Consider the following 11,350-nt stretch of genomic DNA (forward strand, 5'->3'; position numbering starts at 1 on the left):
TATAATTTACACGTAATTAACTTAAGTGCAGAAATGAAAGTAATCCTGAAACTGATATTACAGTAGCCAGTCTTAACAGTTTATGTGATTTGGCTCTTGTTGATTTCATTTTTTTTTTTTATTTCTTCGCAGTGTACCGAACACATCTACATCGGTGCGCAAAAAGCAACTTGAATACCGGCGCGAGATTGTACGGTAGTTCACGTTGACCAAAAACAGTAACAGTACTGTTAATTTGCACAGTAGGTAAAACAGTAGGTAATTTGCTCTGGAAGTTTTACAGAGGTGTGAGAAAAAGACAGACATGGCAGATTCGGACAGGATTAAAATCTCAAAGTACGTCTGTGAAACAGAAATGTCTCTAACGTCCCCCTGTGAAACTAGTCCCGTCCGAATAGCAGGGCTTAGACTTGTTAAAATCAATCCAGTCTTAACTGTACATTTCCCCCACAAATGTGTGTAGTAATATATTACCTGATTTTTAACTTGGTTTTAATCAAGTCAAAAATATTTAATATGAATTGCTCAGGTTGTCTTCTGAAATTATATAAGTCTCGTCACCCCAGTTAAAGCGTTCGCGTGTTAAATTAACACCTATTTTTTAAATTTACAATGCAATTTCTGCACTGTAAAAAGTGACCAGTTGACTTAAAATAAGTGAGGAAATCCATTGCCTTACAATTATTAAGTAAATAAACTTCATGTGTAATTAAAAAAAAAAAAAAAAGCTATGTGGAATTGTCAAGTTCACATAAGTTAGGCCTACCTTAATTTTTCAATTACGCATGAAGTTGATTTACTTAATAATTTTAATGCAACGGATTTCCTCACTTTTTTTAAGTTAAATCAACTGATCACTTTTTACAGTGTGTGCAAATCATTAATATTTAACAAGGTAAACAGTGAGTCCTGATTGGTTGTCTGTTGTTAAAAAAACTTGAAATTAGAACCTGATTGTTTTCACTAACTTTCTGTAAAGACATTTACATTTTATGAGTCATTCACAGTCATATTCAGAAAATTGTTCATTGTCCAGTGAGCACCTCCCAGGCCAGTTTATATTGATAGAAAAGAGCTCATGAAAGGAATGAATGTTGTGCTTGAGCGTTGTTTTTAACGTTAAATCGTTGCCTCTTGGCTCCGTAATTCGGTTTAATCCATTATATTTTACCCATGGTCCATGGTGAAAGCGGTACTAAACCCTTTTAAAAATTATATTTATTCTGAGTTTAAGAAAACGCGGGAAAGCTAAAACAAATTTAATGGAAGCTTTAATTCTAACGGTAGTTGCTGTTATTGTCTGTTAATGTAGGCGAATCAATACCCATTCATGCGGTACTTCTATGAAATTTGAACAATCATAATACATGGATTACGTCTGAAACAAGCGCTGACGAGTTCTGGGCGTGAGCTACAGGTAAGAGAGCAGATTGCAACATCACACTTCCGCAGAGCGGGTATACTGTAACCAACAGTCCCGTGGGACAGAGTAGCCTACTATGGAGCATGCTTTTCTGGAGTATATAGCCAAAGTAAATTCGGATATTGTCAGACAGTAATTTCTGTTGGTAGACGTCTGGCGACCTCTCAAACGAGTAAGTAAAAATATTTGTATAGGCCTACTACGTTGTTACCATGAGAAAACCATAGACATTAAAAATACCATGGATATCCAAGTCGTTTCCCCCACCACGGACAGTTATTGTAATACTGTACAATACCATTTAAGTACTATGATAAAACTGATACAAGAACATGCGAATATGGCATTACCTAGGGTAAAAAAACAATTGTTGTACAGTTTTTTTAAGATTCAAAAGTTTCTCAAGAAATTATGGTAGGCTTTATGGAAAACTAACTAGTTGTAGTACAATACAAATATGTGAATGTAATTTTGTTTACATGCGTGTACCATGTTACTTCTGTGTAAATGTCTATTTTGACAAATGTAGAGGTCATGTAAACTTTTGTAAACCTATTAGATATTTTTCACTGTTCTGGTTTTGGCTACTCACCACCAGTGCTTATCACCTACAGTTTCTCAGTTAACTTCCTTATTACACAAATCCTTCCTTTTTCAGTTAAATGACAGCAGATAGTAGACATACAAACATATGGTTTCCTTTTCTGTCCTTTCATTAAAGGGATGATGCAGCAGTATCTTTGCAAGTGACATCCAAACCATGATACCACCACCGCCGCCACCACCTCCTCCTCCTCCTCCTCCTCCTCCTCCTCCTCCTCCACCTCCTGCCCTCTTCCCTAGTGGAGGCCCGTTTTCCAGAGGGCCGATACGGGCCTCTACAATGCGTAATTTTAATTGGGAGGCCATACCAAAGGACACTGTGCTAGGCAAACATAACATATGGACGGCTGAAAAGAGCAGGGATTTCGAGTTGGACACCAAAGGTATGGAGGAGCTGTTCAGCCGCAATGACCAGAAGAAGGCCAAGGCCACAACTCGCAGCAGTGTACGCCAGTCCCTAAGCAAGGCCCCAGGACCTGAAATGGTGAGTTTAGGCGGGATGTGCTAGAAAAGACGTTTTGTGTCTGCAGGCTTACAGTAAATGGGTGTTTCCAGACTCATCTACTCAGAGAGATTTACATATGCTTTCATCAAGCTTGTCACTAGGGTAGGCTTTGTGACTGTCTCAGGTCAGGTCAGGTCACAGGTCAGAAACACTGTAAAGATGACTTAGTTAGTTGTAACCTCACTAAATTTGATATAGGCTAATCTGTTGATTTTGGGATCTATGAATGTTTCTATAATGATTACAGAGCTGAAGGTTATTCAAGCATCTCATATTCTCATGCCGAATGCATTAGGTATCCTAATTGCTAGTTTTGCATAAACCGTTTCTTCATGGTCAGTTATCTTCCATGTAGTGTACTATCGTAGTATTTCTATCTATTTCTCTATAAAAGTGTTAACCTGCAGTTGTTACAGTACGGAACTACTTTTAACCCTTACCTAACCCATTTATTTATTTATTTATGAGGAAAACAGCTTATAAATCAGACAAAATAATTGTCTATGGAAAGTCCCCATAACATGGAAACCTAACATACTTACGTGTGTGTAAAAGAAAGTTATTTATTGTTATTTTTATATTACTAAATTAACCAGGTTTATGGCTAATGTGGACCAATTTACAATTTTTGTCATTATCATTTCACTCTTTGGTAATTTAAGTTCTTTTCACAATAAATTCTAGGTTATGTTATGACATTTAGTCAGAAAACATGTTTAAAAAAAGAAAACTGGCTTTACTTCTGCAAAGTCACATGATACTGAACTAATCAATAACTAATACTAATGTCAGATAGACAAGTGGAAAAGAAAAGTTTACCAAAAGGAAATTCAAATGACAGTATGATTTTAAAAGGACTGCTGTTTTCTAGCAACAATTTTATTTTATTTTTTACATTTTTCATTGTAATCTTGATTTGTCATGATGTGGCCCACAGTCAAAAACAAAAATCATCCTAGCACTGTAACTAGATTTGAAGTAACTTTCTCTTTCAAATAATGCTTACAGTCATTCATAAGACAATACTGTGGCATTTATGGATGCCACTTGACTATGTTTGTCGTTTGATCTGAACCCTTTTCAAAGGTGGAGGGATTTTGTCTTTTCTGTAAGTGTTTACATAAGGTGGACTCCACCAATATTGAATAGCGAACATTTCAAAAACACTGTGATGCAGAACATCTAATTTTACAACTGCTGAATCACATCATCGCAATGTTCATCAAATGTTCCGTTGATTATTTTTAATGCAATAAATTAATAGGCAGGGTTGTTGGTGTTCTTAAATCATCATTCGTTTTTCATAGTTCAAAACTGATTAAACACATCAGGGTGGAGTAACTACCTGATACAATCTGTTTACATTTATGTTTGTTAATGGTGTAATATACATAATAAGCAATCTGCCTAATAACTGTCTTTGTCAAGCCATGTCCATATAATTGGCTTTTTTCCCTTGCCAGGTGTCCATTCTCAACTCCAAGAAGAACATGAACATTGGTATCTTCCTCAAGCAGTTCAGAAGGTGAGTGTACCACAAGGGAGTATTAAGAAAAGCTCTCCATTTCGTCAGCAGATCTTAGAGGGTGGAAACGCTTAGTAGTCAAATGATACATTGCTCACATGTCTCTGCAAGCCAAATGAATTTTCCCTGACAACATCAGTCCAGGCATATCTTTTCTACCGGAGTACAAACATGGAGATAAGATGAGCTTTACAGCAGTTCCCTTAATCATGCAGTATTTCTCCTCAGATATTGATTAGTTGATTGTGACAGTTTAACTTTGACATGTTAATGAACACATCAGTTCTATAGTGCTACAGCTAGAGCTTGTGATACCAGTTTGGTGTGCTTGGTTATCTCAAAAAAAAAAAAAAAAGCAAGATGGGGCTTGTCTATCCTAGGTATTTTTATGCTTGGCCAAGAAGAGGAGATTAAGAGTGTATGGCAACCAGAACAAGGTGAAGTATGACTCACAGTGTGGAAGTACATGTGTTGGACACTTCCTCTATACCGTTCTTACAGATGGACCGCTTGATGTGTCGTTTGTTTTGGAGAATGTCAAATTGAGTTTTACAATGTAATCAGTCTATTTAAAGGTGAAGTGTGTCTGTTCTATTAGCAGTGAAAGTATAAATTGTTTTCAAACTAGTTTCTCGAACATTCCCCCAGCTGTCATTGGTTGGACAAACAGGTAGTCCCACCACCAAACTCACGCCATTGGTTGAGTCACTGTTGCTGTGTTCGGCTGATCAAACAAACAGAGCAATGTTGACACACCACAGAAAATTAACCTTCAAATATCTTATAGTTGTCACGCACATTAAACTGGCATAGGAGACGGTAAGGGATAGTTCACTTAAAAAAAATTATTCTGTCCTAATTTACTCACCCTCATGTTGCTGCAAACCTGTATGACCAAACAGTTTTGGTTCCCATTGAGATCCATTAAATTTTTTTGACCATACAATGGAAGTCAATGCGAACCGAACTGTTTGGTATATATCATCTTTTGTGTGAAGAAAGGAAGTCATACAGGGTTGAAACAACACGAAGGTGAGTAAATGATGACCGGATTGCCCCCAAAATAAAATCAAAAGCTGATGCATATAAAACTATTTATTTTATTATGATGTTTTATTTATTTATTTTTTGCTTTTTCCTTCATAAATTCATAAGGAAGCCTGGGGATTACTATATCATAGTGGTAGAGCCCCACTTCCGGTGAATCTTTGGGAAATCTGAGATTTTGTAACTCCTCAAACAGTCTGTGGTCCTGATCTATAATTTTACCACATCTTGCTCTAACTTTCTCCTCAGGCCAGTGAGTGAAATGATTGACGACATTATCAGCGGCAGAGGAGAAAGATTTGGTACTGGGAAACTGAAGGAGTTGTGCAAACTACTGCCAGAGGATGGAGAGGTGGGTGTAAAATCTGATTAGAGCCTCAGTTACACTCATTGAGCAATTCCAAAAAGGCATTTTAATAAAAAAAAATTGTACTGTAGACCAGAATAAGAATATTTTATGTAGCACTTTCATTTGAAATGCAAACCTAAAAGCTTGTTGCTATATGCTTTATGTTTCTTCTTTCATTAGGTGCGTCAGCTTCTTGATTTTAAAGGAGACTATGCAACTTTATCTGAACCAGATCGGTTCATGGTACAACTTGTCAAAGTTCCTTGGTGGGTATATACAGCCACACAAAGACAAATACACATTTAACACGATTGTACACAGAGCTCTTTCGATACAGTAATTTTTGGATATGCCATCATGATTATTTTTATTTGTTTTCTCTTCCTCTAGCTATGAGGAACGGTTGAACGGTTTAGTACTCAAAGAGGAATTCTCCCATTTTGTGGATGAGGTGAATCACTCTATTGCAGTCATGACTTCTGCTGGACAAGGTAAGATTGTAAATTATAACAAATTACTACCTATTGTAAAGTACTACCATAAACATGTCAACATGCCCTCTTCCCTATTTTGAAGAAAAAAAAAAAAAAAAAAATATATATATATATATATATGTATATGTATGTATAATTATTTTGTTAATAGACAGTTATACTAGTCTTTGTTTGACTTTGGTGCAGACGCTTCAAATAAAATATATTTATATTATAAGAGCTAGTCATGGTTAGTAATTATTATTTCTTTTAAATTAAAAATGTAAATAGTTTAAATCAACTTTAAAAATACTCTTATACTATATGATCCTCATAGTTCCTTAAAGCATGACTAACTGTATGGGTTTGATTCCCAGGAATCTTGAGTTGCTTTGTTTATTAGTGCAATTACAAGCATGTGACTAGGTTTGATTTGTTTTATTTCACCTAACCCATGTATGAAATTATTTCCAGAGCTGTTGGAATGTGCGGATCTACATTCAGTCATTCGACTAGTCTTGGAAACAGGGAACTTCATGAACTCTGTGAGTAGAATCATACTGTATTTTGTTACGATTGTTGAAAATGATTAAAGTTGGTTAACCTCAAAACAGCACTGCACATTTGTGTGTTTACACTGTCATGAGATCCTAATCGTTCTGCCCCCACTTCCACCAGGGAGGGTACGCCGGCAGCGCGGTGGGATTCCGGATAACGTCTCTTCTCAAACTAGCGGATACCAAAGCCAACAAGCCTGGAATGAACCTCATGCACTATGTTGTGATGGTAGCAATGATGTTTAATATTATACTGTGGTGCCAGAGCCACATAAGGCACACAGCTTTATTTCCATGTTAATTCCTTTCTCATGTGTCTGTTACCACAGCAAGCCCAGAAGATAGATGCATCGCTGCTGAAGTTCCCAGAGAAACTACAGAACATTGGAGATGCAGCAAGGTAGGCCACACATCGCTGTTTGAAATATTGCACTTCCCTATAATTATTTGATCTGATTAATTTAATATAAAATGCACACAGACACACTACAAAAATCTGTTAAAAAAACTTTAACAATAAAGGCAGCATTTTAACCAGTGATATTTTAGTACTTATTAATCATTTAATTAGCTTTTTTTTCTATTTTCAGTTTTCATTTTAATTTTAGTTTGTTTTAGTAATTTTGCTGTGTCTTTCTCATTTTTGTTTATTTAAAATATTTCTGTTTAGCTTTAATTTATTTTTATTTTATTTTAGTACTTCAACTAACTTACAGTAAGTTGCCAAAGCAACATTTCTAATTAGTTTTTTATTTAATATTTTTTTTATTTTGTTTCAGCTTTATTTCAGTTTAGAAACATTTTTTTTATACTTTTAGTTTTAGTTAACTATACCGATTTTAACTATAAAATGTGTTATATGTGATTCTCGGTACTGTTATATGGAATTCTAGTACTTAAATATAGTCTTTCAAAAGATCTGTAAAGGTTCAGTTATTGTGCTCAGTACTAAATTGCTCTGAAAATGCAAAAGAAGAGTGAAATATATTGTCTGTCTTCCTCAATACAGGATTCATAAACAGGAAATTGAGTCTGATTTCCAAAAGGAAGTGAGCAAAGTCCAGGTGTCGAAGCAGAATGCTAGTAAACATCCAGATCTGGAAGAACAGATGAGGGATTTTCTGCTGGTGAGACATTTTATATTTATCACAATTCCTTACTATGAACCTATTTAGTTTATCTCTGAATGTGAGTGTAACGAGGTTAAATGTTGTGGGAAGAAGGAGGCGGGAACCGTTGAACATTCAAACACATTTTAATGATACAAATAAAACAAATACAAAACGAAAGTAAAAGACAGCAGCCCCTCACGGACGACTGCTGTCACAATAAAACAAAACACAACACAAGTTCAGGCCTGTCCTCTCTCGATCTCCACTGTCGTCACTCCCCCTTTATGCTTCCGCTCCTCCGTGAGAGATACGAGACCGGTGCGTCGCGCAGGTGTCGCTCATCAGTAATCACGCCACCTCGTCCTGCTCGCCACAGTGAGCATGCAATCTTTTTTGTTCAAAGTCTTTTGGTGTGGTAACATGCTATTGAGCCTATTGACTACTGAAGTGCTGACATCCACATAAACATTAGTGCATTTCCCTGATTGCATGAAATGTTAATGTGTTAAATAAGAAGCATCACATCAGTTCTTCCATTTGTCTTTTCTTCTTTTTTAGAATGCAGAAACCAGGTTAAATGAGACCGAGACAGCTTTCAAGACCCTTTCTGCTGTGAGTGATTCGGTAGCAGAGTATTTCTGTGAGGACCCCACTCAGTTCAAACTAGAGGATTGTTGCTCCATTTTCTACTCTTTCTGTGAGAAGTTCAAACGAGCAGTTCAGGTAACTCTAACCATACATTGTAGGTGCTCTAGTCTAAGAAGCAGTCTTAGCCAGGTTTTTTTTTTAACACCTAAAGAAATCAATAGGACTTCTGCAAAACATGTTTGAAATGATGCACTGTGGGGTCCAAAAGTCTGAGACCACGTTGAAAATCCAGTTTAAACCTGGAAATGTTTTAGAAAATAAAATCATCTAAGAAAAGTTTTAGCATAAAATGAAGAAGAAATGCTTGTGCAAAAGTTTGGGATCACTAATTTCTTTTCAAAGAAAAAATTCTAATAATCATTCTAAAAATAACACTAATTTGGTGCTCATGAAACATTTATTAATAATATTATCAATGTTGAAAACAGTTGTACTGGTTTATATTCTTTTAAAGAAATTGGTACATTTATTCAGCAAGGACGCATTAAATTGATTAAAAGTGACAGTGACAGTGACAGAAATCTTCTGTCTGTAATGAATGCTGTCCTTTCTTTTTTTATCAAATAATCACAGTTCAACATTAAGCAGCACAACTGTTTTCAACATTGATAGTAATGATAATAAATGTTTCTTGAGCATCAAATCAGAATGATTTCTAAAGGATCATGTGACAGTAATAATGCAGATGCATCACAGAAATAACGGACATTTTAAAAGTTAAATTGTAATAATATTTTATGGTTTTACTGTTTTTGCTGTACTTTTTGATTAAATAAATGTAGCCTCTGTGAGCATAAGAGACTTATTTCAAAAACATTGAAAAGTCTTAAAGATCCACAACTTTTGAATGGTAGTGTATTTACCTGTTATGCTGCATCCACAGCAATGTGTGTAAGTATAAGAATCAGGGTCACTCATTTTGGCAAACAAATAATAAAAAATAAAAAAAACATTTGAGCATATCTGTAAATGTAACCTCTTCAAAAGAGATAATATTTTTTTTATGCTCATCATTTTTATTTTTTATTCTCATCATTTTTATTTTTCATTATTTGTTTGCCAAAATGAGTAACCCTGATTCTTATACTTATACTATATATATGTGTGTGTATATAAATAAATAAATATTAAATATTGTTTACCGATTTAATTATTGTTACCCAATTCGATTTTTTTTAGATTATTTTTTGTTTAGATGTTTTTTTAAAAATTGTTTAAATATTGTCAATTAAATTAAATTATCACAGACATCTGTAAAAAATATTGTTTATCCTCCTTGACCAGATAATATAAAGAAAGCTTCATGAATCACATAAATCACTTCTCTATCATCTTTCTGCCATAGGAGAACCTTGAACGAGACATGTTGGATGTGAGGCGCAGGCTGCGAGAGCGCACTCAGATTGCTGCTAAGCGACGCTCCACCGCCACCTGCTCATCACGAGACAAAGACATTGAAGGAGATGCTCTGGAGTCCATCCTACAGAGGTTCAACAGTCGGCAATCCCGCCGTAGAGCTGGGACCGGGTCACCCACGCTGGGGAATCTGACTGAGACCCCCTTGAAGAAGAACCACCCCGTTGACAGCAAAGAGGTTAAGAGGGACAGCTGGATCAAAAGTGTCACGCCATCCTCCTTGATCAAGGAGAGCTTTGATAAGGAAGAGACGCCCAATCACCCAGAGGTTATAATCTCAAGCCCGGTGCAGGAAAGTGCCGGTACCGATTCTTCATCAGATCAACGAGTCTCCGTATCCTTGGAGCAGAAGGAGGAAGATGCCCAGTCCGAGAAGGAAGTGCAGAATATGAGAGAGGTGTCACGGAAAGTTTTACAATACCAGTCCAGTCGAAGTAGTATTTCATCCGCCGAGGCCCTGTCGCCGATCCTGTCTCCCAGGCAGACGTTCTTCCATGAGGACAGAAGACAGCTGCTGATCCTGGCCAAAGAAGAAAACACTTCTAAATCCAGCTCTCTGCTGCAGAACAGCCAGATCATCAATCGCCGGCACACAATCGCACTTCCTGAGGCTAAATGTGGAAGTACCAGCCAAGAGGACCTGTTTGTGCCCTGTGATGTGGATGCATCTCCGGCTCCCTCTATAGGTGTTATTGGAAAAGGGAAATCTGTGGATTGTAATATGCTCACCGTACAACGAAACTCTTTAAAGATTGTTAAAGATTCTGAAGCAAAGCCTCTTAATTCTCTAGAAGAATCACAATCAGTTAACTTATCACAGTCACAGTCAGCCGAGCCAGAAGCAAAGACTGAAGAGACGGTGCCTAGCTTGCCATTTGGTACTGGCAAAAGAAACAGCCAAACAACATCACTTAAAAGCGCTAAAGAGGGCTTCAGCTTTATGTCTTTATTTAAGCGCTGGCGTGAAAAAGACAAATCAAAAGAGCTTGATTCTGACAGTGTGGACCCGTGATATTAAAAAACAAACATTGCTGTCTATTTATTCAGACTTTCATGCTGAGTGTCATGCTGCATTTATGGAAAACAAGCTTGGTGCTTTGTCAATGTTTGCTTGTTAAAACAGTGAATGGACATTTATTTCCACGCCTTATATAAATAACGCCCATGCAATGGCATCCAAAAAACAATGAATTTAAATATAGTGTTGAGATCAGTGGAAAATAAGATTGTGCTCTTTATGTAACACAAGGGGGCAGTACATATGGCATTACATTTCCATGGCGAGACAGTTTCTGTATCTGCAAAAATGAACCAGGCACAATTATGCAGGACTCTGACTATGAGTAATTATTCTCTTAGTTTAGTTTATATACTGACCAATCAAAATACAAGTAAGTCGGTAAATGTGGTTGTAATGCACCACATAAAATCGAGAAGAGAGTTCATGTAATTTGTGGTTTTCAGAGCTCCAGATATTAAAGAAGGCCTTTTATTTGAGTCGTTCCAGAGCACAAGCTGATAAAACCTCTGCTTTTGATTCTCAATATGAGATTGCAAGAAAATTTAGAGACCATGTTCCAGTTAGGAGTTGCTCACACACTAAGATGCTCGAGTGCATTTTTATATGATGCTGTTTGTCCTCTTTTCAGGCAAGATATATTTATCATTTTTTATGTTACGTGGTTACTCTTG

At 36.4% G+C, this 11,350-nt stretch overlaps 1 protein-coding gene across 1 annotated transcript; it reads left to right on the plus strand.

Moving 5' to 3' along the window:
* The first annotated feature begins 1,442 nt into the window (after positions 1-1,442).
* Positions 1,443-11,141, plus strand: fhdc4 (FH2 domain containing 4). The gene is made up of 12 exons (XM_079887034.1): positions 1,443-1,595; positions 2,145-2,510; positions 3,995-4,056; positions 5,353-5,455; positions 5,633-5,718; positions 5,843-5,943; positions 6,400-6,470; positions 6,604-6,711; positions 6,812-6,882; positions 7,492-7,609; positions 8,153-8,317; positions 9,588-11,141. Exons 2-12 carry the CDS (start codon positions 2,184-2,186, stop codon positions 10,668-10,670), a joined length of 2,295 nt encoding a protein of 764 aa, XP_079743160.1. The 5' UTR covers positions 1,443-1,595; positions 2,145-2,183; the 3' UTR covers positions 10,671-11,141.
* The last annotated feature ends 209 nt before the right edge of the window (positions 11,142-11,350 follow it).

This window comes from Squalius cephalus (assembly GCF_949319135.1).
Source record: "Squalius cephalus genome assembly, chromosome: 11".
Taxonomy (NCBI): domain Eukaryota; kingdom Metazoa; phylum Chordata; class Actinopteri; order Cypriniformes; family Leuciscidae; genus Squalius; species Squalius cephalus.

Bases quoted from the DNA above. Each gene is read 5' to 3' on its own strand.
- fhdc4 (XM_079887034.1), top strand. From the start codon at position 2,184: ATGATACCACCACCGCCGCCACCACCTCCTCCTCCTCCTCCTCCTCCT. The intron at 2,511-3,994 runs GTGAGTTTAGGC...TTCCCTTGCCAG, and splicing joins AGGCCCCAGGACCTGAAATG to GTGTCCATTCTCAACTCCAA. The intron at 5,456-5,632 runs GTGGGTGTAAAA...TTCTTTCATTAG, and splicing joins TACTGCCAGAGGATGGAGAG to GTGCGTCAGCTTCTTGATTT.